This window comes from Solanum dulcamara, chromosome 7, assembly GCF_947179165.1.
Source record: "Solanum dulcamara chromosome 7, daSolDulc1.2, whole genome shotgun sequence".
In the NCBI taxonomy this organism is placed as follows: Eukaryota; Viridiplantae; Streptophyta; class Magnoliopsida; order Solanales; family Solanaceae; genus Solanum; species Solanum dulcamara.
In genome coordinates, this window is record NC_077243.1 from 2,911,100 (window position 1) to 2,934,649 (window position 23,550).

Consider the following 23,550-nt stretch of genomic DNA (forward strand, 5'->3'; position numbering starts at 1 on the left):
GTAATATTTTTAATAAGTCTATGTTAAATACGTTTCAAAAAATAAAAACTCATCGAGGAGTTGTAATAGCATATTTGAATTATGTTTTTCTAAAATATTGACATTCCTTATGAAAAATTATGTGTACGCCTATCTCATATATATTGTCAAAGTTGTTATAGAAGTGAATAATTGTATTAGCAACTTTTAATTATTCTCACCAACAGAACAAAAGCTGGTCAAGTACAATAATGATCATCTACATTAAAACAGGGAATATGGAAAATAGCAGCAAAACAAACGAAACACGCAGACTCCTCGAGCAGTTGGGATCCTTAGGGACTCCACTGGATCCTGCCAAAGCATAATTAAAAAAAAAATTGCCTTAACATCAGGAAATTTAAGTTTTTTCTAATCACAAAAATGTTTTATTAGTCCAACTTCTTGTTGCTAAAGCCATCTAGTTCATCGACATTTCCTTTTTATTTATGAAGTTAAGGATGCATTTGGTACGTTGGAAAATATTTTCTATGAAAAATATTTTAACACCGTTTGCTTCATGAATAGATGATAAACAAGAATGATTTTGAAACCACTTCTTTTAAAAGTCATTAATTGCAATTTCTTGAATAAAAACGAGACCGATTAAAAGCCCACATATTACAGGCCCAATCAGTTCCAGGCCCTTTTTCGCTAATGAAGGATCTTTATCTAAATTTTATGGAAAAAATTACTAAATTACACACCTTATATTCCTATATTTTCAATTATTCCCTACTATTTGTAAAAATTTCAAAAATCCTTCTTCTGATACATAGAAATAATGCTAATACATCGCGATTTGATACATAAGTTCTTTTATGATACATCGCTAGTTGATACAAAACCAAACACAAAATGTATCAGTAAAACATAAGTTTTACTGTTATTTTGGTTGTGTTCATGATATATTAGGTTTTATGATACGTTTGGTTTGTATCAACTAGCGATTTATCATGAAAATAACTTATGTATCAAATCGCGATATATTAGCGTCATTCGTATGTATCAGAAATCCGGAAAAAAGAGAAAATTTGAGTAATTACCAAAAAAATCAGAATAAATTGTAATTAAACTTTTTTATTATGGAATTTAAGTAAAATACCCAAATTTTATACACTCATTGTCAGGAAAAATGGTTGAATTGGAGTAAAATCACAATTTCTAATATATAAAAATATTCTGAAATCATTGTGATTTGTTGAAGGAAAAACTGTTTGACTTTTAAGCAGTAATTGTGACACGACATGTTCTATTTCACTCTTATTTTTCAAATTTTCATGACACGACAAAACCTGAATTTTGAGTTTTGAGCAATGAACGTCAAATGGAAAGAAAGATTTAGTGCACGTTTGATTAAGCTTATAAAAAGTAAAAATTCAAAAAGTAGGTAGATACCTTACATTTACCCTACTTTTGACTTATTTTTAAATATTTTTTAGTCTGCTTAAAAGCACTTTCAACTTTTTCAAATATCTCTAAATTAAAAAAAGTGTTTAAAGCCAAAAGAATCTAAAAATAAGCTAATTCAAACACCTTATTACTCCTCCACCTATTTACATTTTTTTTTTCTATCGAATGTATAAGATAGGGATTAACGTCAAAAAATCGATCTCGGATACCATCGAGTGCGTATAACTGGAGGCACATGGCTTTAATTATTTATAATTATTTTTTTTAAAAAAAATAGTAGTTATCTTTTACTATATCAATATATTAGTAATAAGCTAAAATTAAGAAAGAGGATTAGGTTAACTTACCATCCCTCGGAGGTGAAGGGGATGGAAGGCCCAGCTGATGATCACCCAGTTCCACTCCTTTGCAATCAGCTCCAAATACGCCTGTTTCATTAACAAATGTTTATTAGCTAATTACTTATAAATCAATAATTATTTGTACCAAGTTATCATAAAGATTAACTTGTAAATATTGTAAATCAATAATAAATGTTTAGATTCGACGCAAAAAAAGAAAAGAAAAAGAAGAGAGACTTGGGTTGGAAGAGGGAACTCACATTGATCGAAACAAGGTAGCTCAGGCGCATCCATCAAATTTTCGGAGCCTTCGTTACATTGGCAGTAATGTTTTGTTCCGTTAACTTCACATTTTCCATTATTACACCATACTAAACTGCAAGCTGCCACAAAATTAAAAATAAAAAATATTAATGGATTACTTTGTTATTTTAAAAATCAAAAAAAAGAAAAAAGAGAACGCTTTTGATGGGAACAATACGGTCCAAAATGTTAAAGGGTAGAGACGAAGGTGGCGAGGCTGCTTGACTTCCACAACCTAAATCGAGCGTACCTGAACATAAGAGTAGCTGAATTAGCCCATTAATATATAATTTTTTCAATCCATCTAATTTTTCGATGATACGTCCATTTATTAACTCTATTCATTTTTATTCTTCCAACTCAGCTCATTTAATATAATTTGTCTAATTAGGACTAAATATATAGATTATATTGACTCGTGAGAATCTTATAAAAAAAACTGTTTTTGCTCATATCTATTTAACTTGAATTTAAATTCATAAAAAATAATATATGTCGTACCAAGCATACAAATACGGACGGAAAGAGACTCACAGTTTGGGACATTGCATGCAGGATACGTAATAGGGCCAATTTGTATTTGTGTCCAACCAGGATCACAAATGCATTCGAAACCCAAACCTAAAAATTCACCAGTTTCTACGCACTTCCCTTTTCCACAGTCAAACTTGCATGATCCATCTATACATCAAAAAAAAATATAATTAACACAATCTCTTAAACTTAGCATTAATTTACGTTTCAAATAGTAATGATCGTGTCCTATAAAATGAGCACAATTACTGAGAGAGTATTTAGACTAATCTAATCTGATTGGAAACAAAAATTAAAATAGGCAAGACTAAAACAGAACCTTTTGTATCTTTTTGAAGAAAAGAAAGTAAAAATTAAAGAGATTTTTGGTTTGGTTAACTTACCATTCGAGAAAGAGAGAGGAGATTGAGGGCTCCCATGCATGACTCCTGATTAAGTTTCTATTAAGTATTACAGTTTGGAAGATTAATAAATAAACTATACCAGAACTTGTGTACAAATCAAGGTAATTAAAGTTTATTAAAGTGAGATATTGTTTCTTTTTTATTTCTCAAAGAACTTTGTTTTCCCTACTTGGTCAAACACCATGACTTTCTAAAATATGTATTTTTGGCTTCCCAAAAGTTTGACCACATAGCTAATTTAAAAGTCCACAACTTTCAAGAGGAAAAAAATAAAGAAAGAGTATAGGTCCAAGAAATCCCCAAGAGACTTATACTCAAATAGTTTTATATCACGAAAGAATTAACGTTAGTTTGACATACCATGCCCCGGAGACGGAGGGGGTGGAAGACTAGGCCGAGGTTCCAGCGCCTCTCCTTTGCAATTTGGTTCGAAAACGCCTGATCAATTGAGAATTATTTATTTTTAGTGGATCGACTTGACTGATATAATAGATGAAATAATAATTTGTATAATTTTTAATTAGGATTCCATCTACACATTTTGTTATCTTCACTCTCCTTTTATAGATTGGGAAAGGGCATAGTAGATTACCTTTGAGTTCCAAATAAGGGAAACTTACATAAATATACAATATTAAAAAAATATTTATCATTTATAGCAATAAAAAAAAAATTACTGAATACTTATAATACATTTATAATACAGTTTTAATACATATTGCAGAGAACTATTTATAAAACATATATAATACAAGTTTTATAGATGAATAATACATTTATCACATATTTTAATAGACTTATAATACATTATGTTAGTTTCTTACTATACAAACATAATATATATTTTAAAACACTTATAATACATTTATATTGTATGCATAATTCACTTTTAATACAAGTGTAGATTTATCATAATATTGCTATGTATTGCTATAAATAGTAATAAATAAAAAATATCGCTAAAATCAATAATTAATTTTTAAAAAGCACTCAATCAAGTAATTTTCCCTTCAAATAATGCAGTTTAATGAGGTACAGCTTGAGATTTCTAATTAATTGATAAATGTATATTTTATCTTTAAACATGCTGTAATTATTATCCTTGTATTAAATGGATTCAGTACAAGAAAAGCACAATTCCAATCATAACGTAGAGCTTGAATCTTAATAGCCTCTTAATCATAATTTTCCAATTGAATATTCTTTATTGTGTATTTATTATGCTAAGAGAATTATTTTACCTACAGTAATTGACAAATTGGTGTTTAAAAATATTCAAATTTTAATTTATTGAAAACTTACATTTATCGAGACAAGGTAGCTTAGACATATTCATGTATTGGGAAGAGCCTTCATTACATTTGCAGTAGTGTCCCATTCCGGTAATTTCACATTTTCCATCACCACACCATATTAAACTGCAAGCTGTGATAAAATAACAAAATAAAAAATAAATTAAATAGATTTTAATTTGTATTATCCGCCTTCAAGTGTTCATATGACAAAATTACTTGATCTTAACGACAAAAAAAATTATATAAAACAAATGCAAATAATCAAAACTACAAACTTTACCATCAGTGCGGATTTTACTAAGCACAATATTATACTTTCTTCTTCTTAATTTACATCACACCTTTAAGATTTTGAGATTCAGATAAGTTATTTTTTTTTAATTATAACATTTTAATATATCTTTTAAATAGTTTGAATTGTTAATTGTTATAACTTATACTACTTCTTAGATAGTTTTTAATATATAAATTTATTTTAATATAATCAAATATTATATGTCCAACTTCACGATCCTAATTAAAAATTCCGACTCTCAAAATTTATATCAATTATGTCACATAATTAAAACAGATTAGAATATATATTACTACTAATAAAAGGGGAGAAAATAAAGGGACAACAGAGATTACGGTCAGTAATGTTAAAGGGTGAGCTTTGAGGAGACGGATGTGGTGATGGTGTACCACTCTTACAACCAAGATCGAGCGTACCTGCAATTTTAAAAGCATCCGTGATTGATTTCGCGATTTAAATTTTAAAATTATCAATCACACAAAAAATAACTTTACTTTATATTGTTTCAAGACTTTCATTTCCCTTTTTGACAAAAATTCTTTTAAAATAAAAATGAAATTTGCAAATTTGACCAAATAGTATACTAGTAGTCTGTTTTGCTAAGCTTGTGTAAGTCTAAAAGTGTTTTTTTAATTTTTTAAAAGTGCTTATTTTAAGAAAAGTGAGATGTTTAGCAAAGCTTTTAGAAGAAAATAAGCATTTTTAGGAATTAAGAGAAGTTGTTTTCAGACAATAATTATTGCTCAAGAGTGTCTTCAAAACATATTGATCAAACACAAACAACTTCTGATCAAAAGTGTTTTTTTTAAATAAAAAAAAGACTGGAAAATTTTGGCCAAACAGACAAAATAGTAAAGCTGCTGCAGAGACTCACAGTTGGGAAGAGTGCATGCAGGCAAAGCAAGAGGGCCAAGTTGCATTTGTGTCCAGCCAGGATCACAAACGCATTTGAATCCAAGTCCCAGTAATTTTCCAGTTTCTACGCACTTGCCTTTTACACAGTCCACTTTTTCACATACTCCACCTATATTCATCAAAAACGTTAACAAATTAAGATCATTAGTACTAACAATATAACAAATTAAAGTAATATATAACCTGCAGATCCATGAGTAGTAGTTGCAATATTAAAGATGGATATGTAAATAAAAATGCCAACATAGAGAGTAAAATAGAAAGAGTAAATTCTCATTTTCATATGGGCTGTGTTTACCAAAGATTTGAAACTTTTCTTATAGTTTTTCAACATTTATACCGTTTCATTACGGCCCAACAAGGGTTTATTGGATTGACCGCTCAGACTTAGACAACATCGCCCTTTTATTGCCCCATTTCAAAAGCTACCTCCTTAGTTATATCTCTTCTATTCTTGTGTCACTCGATTTATCTTTGAGATATCATACTTACAACTCTTATATTTATGTTGGCCCCTAATTCTGTTATTATAAATTAGAAAATAGAGACGCAGTATAGGACAATATTTGTCCAGATTTTTTATTTGAAAATCCCCTATATACTATTTTTAGCATTTTAAGTATATCTTTTAGTACGAAATATATTTTGTGATGGTTTTTGATTTTTTGCAATCCCAGAATATGTATCTATCATTTTTATGAAGGCTGAAAAGTCTAGTTTTGTCGTTTACCTATTCAAAATTTAATCACAACACAAGACAGTCAAGTTGTCCAGATTTACGGTTTTGGAGCAACACATTCAACATTCAATTAGTTAAAATGTATATTTTAGATCTTTTTTATTTAAGAAATATGTAATATTTAGATTGTTTGTTTAGATGTGTAGTACCTTCAAATAAGATGTACACAATACGAGTTTAACATAATACTCGATGAGGAATTAAACAATGAAATGGTTACTAAATCTGAAAATATGTGAATATTTTTAGGAAAAATTACATAAATACACAACTTATTTTATCAGATTTTCTAAAATTTTCTATCATTTGAAAAAATTACAGAAATCCCTACTCTCTCTTATTCTCTGATGTATCGATCGAAGACATCACTGACGTAATGTATGAGGACGTCGGATACATCACTTTCAGGACGTGCGTGATGTATTTGAAAGTGACCAAAAAGAAGAAATTTCCCATAATTTTTAAAAGAATAGGAATAGAATGTAATTGGGAAGAATCGCTGTGAAATTTAGGTAACATTTACCTATTTTTAAGGAAAAGTACCAAAATTGCACATCCTAATGTTTAGCTAAATATTATAAAATTTTATAATTGTATAATTATAAATAAGTGAAGGATCAAAAGTGTTATTAACCATGTTTTCTTTTTTCGAATTGTAACGAATAATTCCTCCCTTACTTTTTCTTTTTTTTCCTGATATAAGAAGTATACTTCTATGATATGCAATTGTTCCAATTTATATTCCTCTTTAATTTGAGTTTATTATTCTAAGTTTCTATCGCTTTTTTCTTAATTTACTTTACTTTATTCATTTTTTTTTGTTGTTTTGCATTGCATATTATCCCTGACTCCAAAATATCCCCTTTGAGGGTAGCCAAACACGAGGAGAGATTAAGTTTTGCCCTTTCTTTTTCCATAGGGAAAAACGTAAAATTAAATGGAAGAAAAACAAATTTAAAGAGAATGTTCGTCCAATTGATACCCCCTCCGATCCATATTAGTTGAACACTTTTTATTTTACACGATAATTAAAAAAATATTTATAGATTGATCAATTTTACTATATGTAGGAAAAATTACGCGGATAAGCAAACATATACTAATTAATTAGCTAACATAACTATAGTTTGAATTAATTATGGCTCGCGGCAAACATCTAGTTGTAATTACAGTTTGAATTTTGTATAATTCATGCGATTATACAGTTTTGTTTTGCATAATTCGTGCGATTTATACAAACGCGGTGCGCGAATCAAATTGTATATAGTGAAATATACAAACACTAAAAATTATATAGGAAATTATACAAACGTTGTGTATTAATTGTATAGTGAAATATACAAATGTTATACAAAAATTGCGAATTATACCGCAAATTATACAAGCATATACAAATAATGCGTGAATTATATAAACGTTTCTATAACTATGGCTACGAATTGTAATTAGCAAACTATAGCTATGGAGCATAATTAAGGTATTTTTGAGTTGCTATATGCAAAAATTCCCCATATATATATCCTGAAAATAAGATATGAATAGCTAGTATTAAGAATTATTTCACATTCAAAAGGCCATATTAATTGTAGGGGTAAAATAATTTTTTTTTAATTGATATTATCATAATTTAGCAAGTGATCAAGTAATATTGAGACAACTATTTTTAGTAAAATTTTAGATGCCCATCTAATATAGGATAGATGAGGTAATTAACTTGCAGCGGAGGTTTATCTCAAATCATAAGTTAAATTTGTTTGGTCAAATGTATAGATTATAGTCACCGTAAAGTTGTCATCTCTCTCTCTTTTTTTTTTAAAGATTTGTGAAGACAAATTAAATTCAGATCGCGCACGACGAAGTTGTAGCCCAAAAAAAGAAGATCCAGAGTGATTCCTCACCTATCCTGTCAGGGCCCATGCAAAATCCATTTGAGCGTGACGCTCCCAACAGGATAGAGAGATTGTTTTTAATACACCTTCAGCTCCAACGAAATGTTTCAGAAGCAAAATTGCAAGAATAATATGACAACAAAATAACAAGACACAAAGCAAATGAGGCCATGTCCTCGTGTGTGGGATTCAATGTTTTCAGAAAAATGTCGATAAGCAATATAAGGCAATTCTGCTTCACTAAGCATTTATTCAGAATGCTTCTTTCTTGAACTGCTTTGTTTCTATAGAAGAAGCATAATCCTCTTCTGCTTCCTCTATACCTTTAACCACTTCTACTTCAAAGTCAGATAACTCACAACTACCAAAAGAGATCAACAATATAAGTAACCAAAATGAAGTTTACTATCTCCTACGGGAGTTGCTGATTTTCTTCAAGAGGTATATTTACTATGGTACAGTAGCATATCCTAGATTTGGAATTAAGAGACATCATTTCACCTGTAGCATAACTGGAACTTAAGAAAGCAGATAAAAACCAATGATCACCGTAGGCAAATGTGTAAGTCTATCATGGCGAGAGGGAAGGACACCAGAAGATTTTAACAGGGAGACAATATAGGAGAAACAGAAAAATAATCACACTACTTTGTCGCTGAATTGGATAGAAGTATATCAACCCTCAAAGGCTCAAACAATAGGGCGACAAACTAATCTATGTCCACCTAGAAAGCACACTGCCTGGACTTTGAAATGCAAGTATTTAATGAACTTAAACAACATTCTATACTGTATAATATCCTTCAAATTCAAAAGTACCACTGTTAAACTTAAAAGGTTAACAAACTATTCTATGCCTAAATCATGAAGTATGTATTTTATTGACGTTGCATACTAGACCTTTTCTTTAATCTCAAGCACACAAAGAACTTCTTGTTGTGTCTATCCTTCTCATTTTTCAGATAGACTACTCCTTTGCACAAGGACCTTTTAATCACGCAAAGCATGAACTTAGATAAGGCAAAATATAGGGTATAATTTGCTTTAAATCAAACACAAATATCTCACTACAAAGTATCTCAATTTGGCAAATAGAAAAGAAAGTGGCCTAACTACATATTTGCCAAGTAAATACGAAACTTAACTTCTTTGCCGCTTCCTTTTCATCAGTAACTACTTCACTAACCATGAAATCCTTTAGGAGGTGGCGCCAGCACTTGTTCTGAGTATCTGTACAGCAGTTGCCTTCCCTTCTGCTTATCAAAAACTCATTGCAGATTCCCTGTGCAAATAAGCAAATGATAAGAGGAATTTAAATTTAAAACCTTAAAGAGAAAATGGAAAACCAAAATATATAAATATATATATGCTTGAGAACTTACAAGTGCAAATGCAGCAAAACTAGCTGGCATTGATAGAGTCAATGCATTTGGATGAGACATCCAGAGTAAGTTATCAATTATATATTTCAGCAAGCATCCATGGGATTCCTGTGGATGAACTTTGAGCCTTATGTCTAGCTTTAAGAGTTCGATATGAGGTACCACTTGTGTTGGACTTCGTCCAATTGGTATGCTCCACAATTTATGTCCTCGTTTGCTCAATTCAGAAAAAATTGCCTTCATCATTCATGCATTTTCAAAAGATGGCTAGTCAGTACGTTGAAAATAAAGAGTTGAAATAAATGTGATATATTAAAAGATCTAAAGGATGTTCGTGTACCTGATCATAAATGATTAAGGCCAATGCAACAGGGTTGCTAATTTTTTTTAGATGACTTCTCAATTGGAGGAACCAAGCTCTATTGATCTTCTCAATGTGAGGAACCAAAGAAACACCGATGATCTTCAAAAACTTTGGAGTTTCACTTGGAGCTAAAGATGATTTAAATGTTCTACCGACATAATGAAAAAAACATAAATTGGGAACTGAAACTACACTTTTCCTTGAATAATTATAATTATACAGTTGTGTGAACAATAAGGTTAATTTTCTAAGGGATGGACTCGAAATTTTGACACGCTTTGATGTCTCACAAGGGCCAAGCATTAGATTCTCAAGATGAGGAAAATCTGAAATGAAGTGTTCATGATCAAGACCCACAGGGAATATGTTACATTGCAAGTGAAATTCCCGCAACATTCTACAAGCACGAATATCCATATTAACTACATCTGTGCTGCTATTATTCTGAACAAAATGGAACACTTGTAAACTCGGGGCAATAACTTGTACGTCGGTAATAGAAGGATAAGAATCCATCATTTGCACATGAAGCTTCTTCAAACGATTTACTTTAGGTAACACTAGAGACCTTAGCCTGATGCAATTCACCAATCTCAATTCTCTAATATTAGGGCACTTACTAATAAACTTTGATAGTGTTTCTCCACTTATATTAACACTATCCAATTCTACTTGTTGCAAAGAAGCAACTTCACCACTAAACATAAAAATAAAATATATAGTCTCTTCCAGCTCTTCCTCGATCGACGTCAATTGTGATTTTTTAAAAACAACGTCCCTATTATGAAGAAAAATACACAAAATCATTCTTATAATCCAATGTTATAAAACAGTGAAAAACTTTAGTGATGATATTCTAAGATTTTGTGGTGACTTTTGTAGCCACTAAAGGTTCAGATTTTTTATAGTAAATTGCAATTGGCAATGCTTAGGTAGGGGAATTAGTCTAACGTGACTTGGTACATCACTAAAAATTTAAATTGTGAATTATTGAGGATATTTATGGCCTCTTGAGATAACAATGAGATATTTTTTATTTCAAAATATAACAAAGAGTATAAAAAGTCTCTTTCACATAATTCAGCAATATTGACCTTTCTCCATTTAAAATTTCATACTTTTTGTTAGGTATTGGATATTTTTCAAGTGGGCCCCACTTGTAAGTGGGCAGCTTGTTCACTTGGTATGTAATCATATTCTTGTGCCTATATATATGGGCAATGGAAGAACACAGAAAGATAGAAAAATACATACACTGTTTTCCCTTCCGTTCTCCTCTAAATTCTCTCTCTCTCTCTATTTATTAATCTTTTTGTTACTGTTTCTCTTTTTAATTGTTAAACTAGTATATTTCTTAACAAGTTATCAGCACGAGTCTCTGTCGCTTTGAGCTATATTTTTAGCAGGTAACAAAAGGGGTAAGAATTTTATTTTCTTAAAATGTCTAATATTTTAAAACTTGAATTTATTGCTCTTGATATTTCTGGAAAAAGCTACTCATCATGGGCACTTGATGCTGAAATTCATTTAGAATCGATGGGTCTAGCAGACACCATCAAAGATAAAAATACGGCATCTAGTCAAGACCGTGCAGAAATCATGATATTTCTCCGCCACCATCTTGACGAGGGGCTAAAATTACAATATCTCACGTTAAAAGACCCCCTTAAATTGTGGAAAAATTTAAAAAAAAGATATGACCACCTGAAGTTGGTCATGCTTCCACAAGCACGTCATGATTGGTTAAATTTGCGATTAATGGATTTCAAAAATATAACTGAATATAATTTTGCCTTGTTTAGAATTATAGCTCAGTTAAATTTATGCGGAGATGAAATAACTGAGCAAGATAAACTCAAAAAAACATACTCCATATTTTCACCCGCGAACATGCTCCTGCAGCAGCAATATCGCAAAAAGGATTTTAAAAAATATTTTGAATTACTATCTTACCTTCTTATTGCTAAACGCCACAATGAACTATTAATGAAAAATCATGATAGTCGTCCCGTTGGTTCTTTACCACTCCCTGAAGTGAATCAGATAAATTATAACCAACGCGAAAGAGGCCATGGCCCCAGTCGTGGTCGTGGTCATGGTAAAAACAAATTATAATCATGATGCTCGGCTGACACCGAGAAATGATCAGCAATATAAAAGGCAGAATAAAAGGCCAGAAGCTTTACCGAAGAAAAATTCAGAAAGTGTATGTCATAGATCTGGAGGTATGGGGCACTGGTCGCGGACTTGTCGGTCATCAAAACGATTGGTTCAGCTATATCAGGCGTCCTTGAAAAGAGCAGAAAATAATTCAGAGACAAATTTTATCTTTGAGGATAATATTGAGCCTATGCATCTGGATATAGCTGATTTTTTTAATTACCAGAAGAAAAATATGAATATTGATAAGACTAATAATATTTAAATCACGTTCTTTTTATTTTTATTTTATCTATACTAAATATTATATTTGTATTTTCCTAGTCCATGTAAATAAATAAAATTTGTGTAATAAATCATGCATTAATTATAATATTTACTTTATTTTTTTTGAAGAAAAATATGGATATGCCTCAAATTTTGTTTGGATCAATGATCAATCACGAGGATATTTGTGTAATTGATAGTGGGACAACTCATGCTATTTTTAAAGATGAGAAATATTTTTCCAACTTACTTAGAAGGAAAGCAAATGTTACTACAATTTCTGGTAATTCAAAAATAATTGAAGGTTCCGGAAAAGCTATTATAATTCTGCCTAAGGGGACAAAAATTGTTATAGAAGATGCACTATTCTCTTCTAAATCCCCAAGAAACTTGTTAAGTTTTAAAGATATCCGCAGAAATGGATATCATTTTGAGACACTAAATGAAATAAATACTGAATATCTTGGTATAACCAAGAGTGTCTCAGGCCAGAAATATGTTTTGAAAAAATTACCAACCTTGTCGTTTGACCTATATTATGCAAAAATTAGTGCAATTGAAGCACATATGATCGTAAATCAGAAGTTTACTGATCTAAATACATTTGTGTTATAGCATGATCGAATAGGTCATTCTGGTTCAATAATGATGAGACGAATTCTTGAAAATTCAACTGGACATCCGTTAAAGAACCAGAAGATTCTTACGAATGATGAATTTTCATGTGCTGCTTGTTATCAATCATTTTTGAATTACCAGAAATTGTAGTAATATTTGCTTTTCTTTTAAGAATGTAGGAAAAATATTTCTTGTCTTTAAAAATGACATGAATCGTTCCACTATCAATTATACAAATATCTTCATAATTGATCATTGATCCAAACAAAATTTGAGACATATCCATATTTGTTTTCAAAAAAAAATAAAGTAAATATTATAATTAAAACATGACTCATTATACAAATTTTATTTATATGAATTAAAAAATATAAATATATTATTTAGTACAAACAAATGAAAAAAAAATATTTAAATATTATCTGGCTTATCAATATTCATATTTCCTTTTGAAAACAAATATTTAAATATTATCTAGCTTATCAATATTCATAAACTCAATATTATCTTCAGAGATAAAGTTTGTCTATGGATTAATTTCTTCTCTCTTCAGGGATGCTTGATATAGCTGAACCAGATGTTTTGATGATCAGCAGATCCGTGACCAGTGCCCCATACCTCCACATCTATGACATACACTTTCTGAATTTTTCTTTGTTATAGCTTCTCACTCTTCTTTTTATATTGTTGATCATTTCTCGGTGTCATCCGAACATCATGATTATAATTTCTTTTTCGACCACGACTTAGGCCATGACCTCTTTCTCATTGGTTATAGTTTGCTTGATTCGCTTCAGGAAGTGACAAAGAACCAACGGGCCGACTATCATAATTTTTCATTAACAGTTCGTTATGTCGTTCAACAATAAGAAGGTGAGAAAGTAATTTAGAATATTTGTTTTGCTCAAGAGCATATTCGCGGGTGAAAATGTGGAGTATGTTCTTTCAAGTTTGTCTTGCTTATTAATTTCTTCTCCGCATAAATTTAACTGTGCTATAATTCTAAACAAGGCAGAATTATATTCAATTATATTTTTAAAATCCATTAATCTCAAATTGAGCCAATCATGACATGCCCATGGAAGGATGACCAACTTCAGATGATCATATCTTTGTTTTAGATTCTTCCACAGTTTAAGAGGGTTTTTTAATGTGAGGTACTGTAATTTTAACCCCTCGACAAAATGGGGGCGGAGAAATATCATGGCTTTGGCACAGTCTTGATTAGATGTCATATTGTCATCTTTGATGGTGTCTGCCAGAACCATCGGTTCTAGGTGTATTTCGGCATCTAGTGCCCATGATGAGTGACATTTTCCAGATATATCAAAAGCAACAAATTCAAGTTTAGAGATATTAGACAATTTAAATAAATAAAATTCTTATCCTTTTGTTACCTTTTTAAAATAGCTCAAAGTGATGGAAGCTCGTGCTGATAATGTATTATAAAATAAATTAATTTAGATATTATGAAACAAACTAACTTAGCAATTATTTAAGAAAGTAAGAGAGAAAGAGAAAAAGATAATTGACAAAGATAAAGAGAGATAGTTGTTTGTGTTTTTGTGTGTTCTTTTCATTCTTTGGCATGACTATTTATAGCCAAATTTACAAGGTTAAAGGATGAATAATTGGGTAGGGAAAATGTGATTAATTGGGTTAGGGGAAGAGGAAGATTAATTGGGTTAGGGAAAAAGGGTGAATGTACATCCACCATCTTTATTTCATAACAGCTTTGTATATGTTCCAACATTAGAATGACTTACACCGTAATTTAATCAATTATGTACCAATTTTTTTTTGTAGCACAACATATTTGATTACCAACTTAAATGTCGTTATGTCGGCTCCTAATTAAAAAACAATAGATCATATTTCATGATTGCATCATATATCACTCCTTTAATCTTGAAATTTGCGTACATTCCTGCGACACAGTTCCATAAATAGTTAGAAACATTCAAATCTACATCAATGTATAACATAGTGATATAATTAATTATTTATAATTTTTTCAAAATTACTATTTAATTAAGGTGTACATTATGGTGACAATTTGATGTACATTTCAATCTGATATATAATGTATGACATAACATTTACACCACAACTAACCAAAAATACCAATTTATTTGTATAATAAATTTAATTAAACAATCAACTAAATGCATAACACCATCATATAATTAAATTATGTACCCATTTTTTAAATTTACATATTACTTATATCGTACATGAATGGTGTACGTTATGGTAAAAATATGATATGCAGTTTAATACATAATTTAAACCAAAATTACACCATAATATAACCAAGAATTTACCAAACTGTTTTGTCTAATCAAATTAATTAAAAAGTGAGTATATTATTATTTAACATTGGTTTACAAATTAATATTAACAATAAACCATGGTAAATTTATAGAATTCAATATATTTGGTGTTAATCTTGATTTTGGTTATATGTGCAACTCTACAATGCATAATACCATAATCTACAAATCATATTGAATGTTCCGTTTTAACTATTATATAAATAACGGTATTGTCACACGCATTGAATCATAATCAGTTTACAAATAAGTTTTTTTTATGCTTAACCACATCGCATTTACATTAGAAAAAAAAAAAACCTTAAAAAGAGAGTTTTCAGCCACTGAAATAACTGCTTCTTTTTTTTTTTGGTAAAATTGAGCTATATATTCTAATAAAAATAAATCGAAAGTAATTTTAAAAAATGATACATACCTGTTACATCTTATTTTTCATCGTGCTAAATTAAAATCGACACATTGTTGTTTAATTTCAGCCATTGAAACGACCTTAATAAGACATAGAGAGTTTGTTTTTGGTTACAATACCTTCTTTTGAGATTATGAGAGAGAAGCATTAACTAATGATTTAGATATTTGTGGAAGATAAATAACAAAATGAGATTAAATTAAGGAATTAACATCTTATTTACTATAAATTGTGCGTAGGTTATTTTTTCTTTTACTGATTTTTTTATTTTTTATTTTTTATTTTGCCTTGTTTTGTAAAGATTCTATTGCTATGTTGATGTAAAGTCAAACTATTGTTATATATGGGTTATTTAGATGCTTAAATTATATATTTAAGTTTTTTACCATTATTATTATTATTATTATTATTATTATTATTATTATTATTATTATACTGACTATTTTATTTTAGTCATGAAGAATTTTCACTTTACAACTTGCATGGACGGTGATTTTTTGTGGTATGATATGATATGGTTAGTAAGAGAACCACGTTTGTTTAGATTGTTTCTTTAATTACATGGTATTGTATGGTTTGGTTTCATGGTTTGGTAACCATGAAAACGAACTTACATGTAGCAGCCCTAAATCTCTCTTTACAATACTATCCTCTCTCTTCTCTCTATACTCAAACGCCGACAACATACAGAGCTGCCGGAATGGCCCTATCGCCGCCGGCGGCACTCCGCAGACCACCGGACTTAGTCCAAGAGGAGCCTCTCTCACCCAGGAACAAGACCCAACTGGAATCAACACCTAATTCCATTCGTAGCTCTTCGTATATCGGCTACAACGCGACCCCTGTAGAGATTTCGAAGGAGCAACTAGCTTGGGCACAAAAAATCATCTTCTGGTCACAAAATAGAAGCAATGGTGAAACTCAGGGTAAAGACGCGGAGTCTGATTCTAAACAATCAGATACACAACAAATTTCAAACGATTTCACACTCCCAATCGGAAAATCTGGGGATACCCAAGGTGACTCGGATACTGAGAGTGGTTCTTCTGATAAAGAGTTCTCTAACTCAGATGAGAATTTCTTGAATTTGAAGAGATTTGACACAGGTACACAAAATGTGGAAGACTCGGAGAGCGTATCAACTGGTGCTGGAAATGCCACACAGGAAAGGACCTCGAAACAGTCGAATGTCGACAGCGAAGAAACGACAAGGAGCAATATCCAAATCAATCCAAGTAAGAGTGTATCTATTCCGATTGAACATAAGTCGAAAGAGGTAACCCATTCTGTACAACAAGAGGTTAAGAATAATAAGGAAAATAAGGGTGAAAATGAATTGAATCCTATCGCTATAGAAACTGATACTCAGGACAACATAGGAAAAAATGATGCATGTAATAACAATACCAAGATTAATCATAACAATTCAGCATCTAACAAGACTCAACTCCCCCATGATCTTACCAAGCTAACATCCAACTTTGTTAAACACAACCCTCAGTATAAACCAAATATCCAGAATTCAAATGACAAACCTCCCACAAAATCAAAACAGCTACCCCAGTTGCAGAGCCCCAAAATAGATTCTGTCCCAGAACCAAGTCCATTCACAGTTATACAAACTTATGCGACTAGACTAAGAGTTAACCAAAATAGAACTGAAGCGCCTATTAATATTTCACCTCCTGTCTACACCACCAGACAGGGCCTACCAGCTATAATCTATAAAAAGGAAGACTTTTTTGTGAAACTTGCGTCTAGATGTAAGTATACTTTAATAGGAAAATTCACCAATACAATGCCCAAGATAGAGCTTATCAGAAGAAGCTTTATTCAGCAGACTCAACTCACGGGAGGTGTCAAAATTGCACATTTCAATGCAAGACACATTTACATTGATCTTGATAATGAGGAAGATCATATTTCAGTCTGGAATAAACAGAAAATGTATATTGATGGGCAACTTATGCGACTACAATTGTGGACTCCAACCTTTAGGCCAGAGGAGGAAACTCCTATCGTACCAGTTTGGGTCATACTACCAGAACTACCGTGGCATTGTTACAATAAAAAGTTTATAACCACCCTTTTAGACCCGATTGGTAAAACCCTGTACCTGGATGCAGCATCTCTTAAAAAAACTAGAGGCAGTGTTGCAAAAGTAAGGATACAAATGGATATCACCAAGGAAAGGCCTCAACATGTATGGTTAGGAATTGATGAAGAGGATCACAATAAAGGCAGATGGCAAGCTATACAATATGAAGGTTTACCTGAATACTGTTCTTATTGTAAGCATCAAGGACATACTATGACAAGATGTAATATCAAGAGGAGAGATGAAGAAAGGAAAGGAGCTGAAGAAGCAAAGAATAATAAAACCAGGAAAGAAGATGACAACCAGGTATGTCCCTTACCCACTGTACAAATGTATGAGAATAATATATCTTTAACTAATGCAGGTACAAAGGAAAATCAAGCCGGGAGACAGAGACAGCACCAAAATAGGAACAAAAACTAGGAGGAACAACAAGAATGGCAAATTCAGAAAAAACCAAGACAGAAGGAACAACAAAAGAATGTTCAATCAAAGCAGAATCTAGCAAAGCAAACAGGTATTGACTTATCTCTCTCATCCCCCCAAGTCCCCATTAATGGCTTAGATGCTGATGCAAATGACACAATGGATGACGACTACAACAAAAAAAAAGGAAGGATTCAGGTATTGACTTATCTCTCCCACACCCCCAAGTCCCCATTAATGATTTAGATGCTAACACAAATGACACACTGGATGATGACTGCAATACGACAAAAAGGAAGGATTCAGGTATTGACTTATCTCTCCCACACCCCCAAGTCCCAATTATTGGTTTAAATGCTGACACAAATGATACACTTGAGGATGACTGCAATATTATAAAAATGAAGGAGCCAGGTATTGACTTATCTCTCCCACAGCCCCATGGCTCCCCCAATAATTTTAATGTTGTGAATGATGTAGCTGTTGTAGTTTATGGAGGTGAGGATGGGGGAATACAGGAGGAACCCACTAACTTGCAGGAAGGGGTTACTAGAGGGAGGGAAAGTACTTTGGTTGACCCTAGGAAAGACATTAGAGCTCCTGCTACCACAGAGGTAACTACTACAACTGTAATCAGAAAGGAGAGGTACAATGAATACTCACAACAAGAAGAGGACTGCTACATAATGGATAAGGAACCCTCGGATCCGAAAAGGCAAAATGAGAGTCCTCAGGCGTTTAACAACAAGGCTACATTAGCCCTTAGTAAGAAGAAAAGGGATGCGTTGAAGAAGAAAATTATTAAAGAAATGCAATCAGGACAACAGAGCTTACATGATGTACTGGTGGTGGAACATGCAGGCATCCATGTGACAGCCTTGCAAATTCAGAAACCGGATACTGGAAAATGTGCCCTTAATAAGGAAATTACTCCACAAGAACTAACAGATAAATACAGAGTCACACATTCTGAGGATGAGGAAGATCCTGACCAATATGATGAGGTTCAAAAAGAAGAGGAGGAAAGGAGGGCTCTGTCTACCAGGGGTCAGCAAGAAAATAGGAAAAAGAAACAACAAGATAACACAACAAGTTCGGATAATGCTATTTGCAAAAGTGGCATCAAAACAAGGTCCAAATCAAATAAGTCTCAATGATTAATACCATATGTTGGAATGCAAGGAGTATTGATACTCAGGGTTCACTGGATAGACTCCAAAAACTCAAAGACTATCACAAAATATCTATGATGGCAATTCTTGAACCATTCTCAAACCAATCACACCTCAATTCCCATAAAATTCAGCTTAATATGGACAGTGTTATTCATAATTCCAACAACAAAATTTGGCTTTTGTGGAATAAAGATGTAACATGCTCCATTATAGATCAGGATGAGCAGCAGATTACCTATGAGATCAAACATGTTACATGGCATATTACCTATCTCACAACCTTTGTTTATGCTAAATATAAAGATCATTTGAGAAGAGATCTTTGGAATAAACTACTACTATATTCCAATGTAGGCAAACCATGGTGTACAATAGGGGATTTTAATGTAATCACTGGCATTGAAGAGAAGCTGGGGGGCATACCCTACAACATGAACAAAAGTTTTGAATTCATAAGTACTATTGAAGCTTGTGGACTCATAGACTTGGGTTTTCATGGTGCAAAGTATACATGGTGTAACAACAGAGAGAATGATGCCAGGATTTGGAAGAGACTAGATAGAGCTATGGTAAATGATAAGTGGTTAGACATGATGCCTATGACTACTATTACTCATTTAGCTTCCACTGGATCAGACCATTGCCCTTTATTCATGGAGTGTGCAGAGAGACAGAACAATGCCCCTAAATATTTTAAGTTTCTACACTGCTGGGTTGATAATGATAGCTTCCTTGATGTAGTGAAAACGTGCTGGGGAAAACCTGCTGCAGGAAATCCTATGACAAGATTTCAGGAAAAAATGAAAAGAGTGCGAAGCACTCTGAGTAAGTGGTCAAGACAAGAATATGGTGATATTTTCTCTTCCATCACTGATTTTGAGACAAAAGTTAGAGAGGCTGAGGATGCAATAATCAGTGATAACTCCGAAGATAATAGAACCAAGTTGAACTTGATCAATGCCAAATACATCAGGTATCTAAAGATAGAGCAATCCATCCTCAAACAAAAAACTCAACTCCAATGGTTTAAGGAAGGGGATGCCAACTCCAATTACTTCCATGCTATCATTAGAGGGAGAAGGAGAAGACTGTATATTCACAAAATTGAGGATGATCAGGGTAATAGTATTCAGGGAAATGAGGAAATTGTCAAGGTTGCATGTCATTACTTTGAAAAGATATTCACTACAGACAACAAGAAAATCAATGAAGATTTCCTTAAGTACATACCTAGAAAGGTCAGTGACAATCAAAACCACATGTTGCAACAGGTACCTACTAAAGAGGAGTTACAGAAAGTGATCTTCTCTATGAGTGGTACTTCTGCTGCAGGTCTTGATGGGATGAGTGGCAAGTTTTTCCAGGTATGCTGGGACATTATCAGTGAGGACCTTTTGGAGCTGATTCTGTTTTTCTTTAATGGCCATGACATCCCAAAATACGTCTCCCATGCATGTCTGGTTCTAACCCCAAAAGTTGAACATCCTAATAGACTATCTGAATTCAGACCTATATCTCTCAGCAATTTTAGTAGAAAAATAATCTCCAAACTCCTTAGTAGCAGACTAGCTCCCATCCTTCCACATCTTATTTCTGATAATCAGTCTGGATTTGTCCAAGGAAGGAGCATATCTGAGAACATTATGCTGGCTCAAGAAATTATACATAACATAAACAAACCCAAAATTGGAGATAATGTGGTTATTAAACTTGACATGGCCAAGGCTTATGATAGAGTCTCATGGTCCTTTATCTGTCTTGTCATGAGAAAGATGGGATTTGGGGAAACCTTCATAGACATGGTATGGAGAATAATGTCTAACAATTGGTACTCTGTCATTATAAATGGCAGCAGGCATGGTTTTTTCCACTCAACAAGAGGTCTCAAACAGGGAGACCCACTCTCTCCTGCTCTCTTTGTTCTTGGTGCAGAGGTGCTGAACAGAATGTTAAACAACCTTCATCAGCACTATCTATACACTGGTTTTCAAATGGAGAAAAGGGGTCCTCAAATTAACCATTTGAGTTTTGCAGATGACATTATTATTTTCACCTCAACTTCCAAGTATTCTCTTCAACTCATCATGAAGACTCTTCAGATGTATGAAGGCATTTCTGGGCAGCTTATTAATAAGAACAAAAGCCAAATCTTAATCCCTACCAATACACCTGCTGATATAATGGATAGAGTAGTGACCATCACTGGTTATAAATGCACTCATGGGCCTATGACATACTTGGGATGTCCATTGTATATAGGAAGACAAAGGGTCATATATTTCACTGGTATAGTTTCAAAAGTGATTGCTAAAATTCAAGGGTGGCAGACAAAGATGCTAAGCTATGGGGGGAGAGCCACTTTGATCAAATCAGTGCTTCAATCACTTCCTATACATCTGTTATCTGCCATAACCCCTACCAGAACCACTTTGAAACAAATAAAATGCCTTATAGCTGACTTCTTCTGGGGTTGGGATAAGGAGAAAAGGAAGTATCACTGGGCCTCTTGGGAAACCCTGAGCTTACCATATGAGGAGGGAGGTATTGGTGTAAAAAACTTAGAAGATATATGCCTGGCAATGCAATACAAACATTGGTGGTTGTTCAGAACTAAGAGATCTTTATGGGGGGATTTCTTGAGAGCTAAATACTGCCAAAGAGCTCACCCTGTCACAAAAAAGTGGCATACAGGTCAATCTCTCATGTGGAAGAACATGATGAAGAACAAAGGTGACATAGAACCTCACATTAAGTGGAACTTATGTTCAGGAAACTGCAGTTTCTGGTGGGACGATTGGCTGGGTATTGGCCCTCTAGCCAATCACTATGAATATATTCTAAGATTCAACAACTCCACTGTCTCCATGTTCATGACAAATGGAAAATGGAATGAAGAGAAAATCAGGCAACAGGCCCCTCAACACATGATACACACAATTCTCAATACTAAAATCATGTACCAACAAAACACATTAGATCAAGCTCAATGGAAGCTGCAATCACGTGGAAATTTCACTTGTAAATCAGCTTGGGAAAATGTGAGAAAGAAAAAAAACAAGACATTGATAGATAGGATGACATGGCATGCTAACATCCCTTTCAAGGCTTCATTCTTGCTTTGGAGAACATTGAGACACAAACTGCCAACCAATGATAAACTGATTTCTTTTGGGAGAGAAACCGCAGAGTGCTCATGCTGCTACAGGCCTGGTTTGGACAACATAGATCACATATTTGTCTCGGGAAGCTTTGCTAAACACATCTGGACATATTTCTCCAACTGAGGGGGAATCAGGCAGGACCAAAACTCCATTAGAGACATCTTGATGAGATGGTGGACCTACAAACCAAACAATGTTGTACATAAACTCATGTTGCAAGCCCTCCCTATATTTATTTGCTGGAATGTCTGGAAGAACAGGTGTGCAAGTAAATATGGAGGAAAGAAATCTAGTACTACTAGGGTGAAGTTCAATATAATCAAAGAAATATACATGCTTATTACTACAGCTTTTCCATATATCCAATGGCCACCAGCTTGGAAGGATCTAATTATTTGGATAGAAAACTGTAAGCATGACATAAAAGTAACCCAGGTTAAATGGCTCAAACCCCCCCTAACATAGTTAAACTTAACACTGATGGGAGTTCCATAGGCAACCCAGGAAAGATAGGAGCAGGAGGCATAGTAAGGGATCATAAGGGTAATCTGATATATGCTTTTGCCTCTCCTTTGGGAGTTGGAACAAATAATCAAGCGGAAGTGCAGGCAACCAGTTTTGGCATTAATTGGTGCATTCAACATGGTTATAATAGAGTAATATTGGAAGTAGATTCGGAACTTGTGATCAAGTGGCTGAATCTGGACATCAAACCATCCTGGAACATTCAAAACTACGTTAATGAACTCCAACAACTGGTCCAACTGCTAGAATACTTCCAATGCAAACATGTTTTTCGGGAAGAAAATTTTCCAGCTGATACATTATCTAAGTACAGCCATACACTTGATAATACACAACACTTCTACAGCCTTCAACAACTTCCACAAGAAACCAAGGGCTACATAAAGCTAGACAAGATAGGAATGGCAAGCTTCAGGAGAAGAAGATTAAAAAGGATAAAACAACCTTCTTGAAAATTTTTTATCTCTAATTTTCCTAACTTGGCTA

General features: G+C 32.8%; 2 protein-coding genes across 2 annotated transcripts; both read right to left on the reverse strand.

The window, feature by feature from the left end:
* Positions 1-238: 238 nt before the first annotated feature.
* Positions 239-5,576, reverse strand: LOC129893800 (uncharacterized). The gene is made up of 9 exons (XM_055969199.1): positions 5,478-5,576; positions 4,939-5,019; positions 4,316-4,438; positions 3,374-3,451; positions 2,610-2,756; positions 2,254-2,325; positions 2,033-2,155; positions 1,779-1,859; positions 239-333 (listed from the first exon to the last, which is right to left on the reverse strand). Exons 1-9 carry the CDS (start codon positions 5,521-5,523, stop codon positions 239-241), a joined length of 846 nt encoding a protein of 281 aa, XP_055825174.1. The 5' UTR covers positions 5,524-5,576.
* A 2,822-nt stretch (positions 5,577-8,398) lies between these two features.
* Positions 8,399-10,597, reverse strand: LOC129893886 (uncharacterized). Its single transcript, XM_055969311.1, has 5 exons — positions 9,869-10,597; positions 9,529-9,765; positions 9,263-9,428; positions 8,563-8,647; positions 8,399-8,507 (listed from the first exon to the last, which is right to left on the reverse strand). Exons 1-5 carry the CDS (start codon positions 10,595-10,597, stop codon positions 8,399-8,401), a joined length of 1,326 nt encoding a protein of 441 aa, XP_055825286.1.
* Between the last annotated feature and the right edge of the window lie 12,953 nt (positions 10,598-23,550).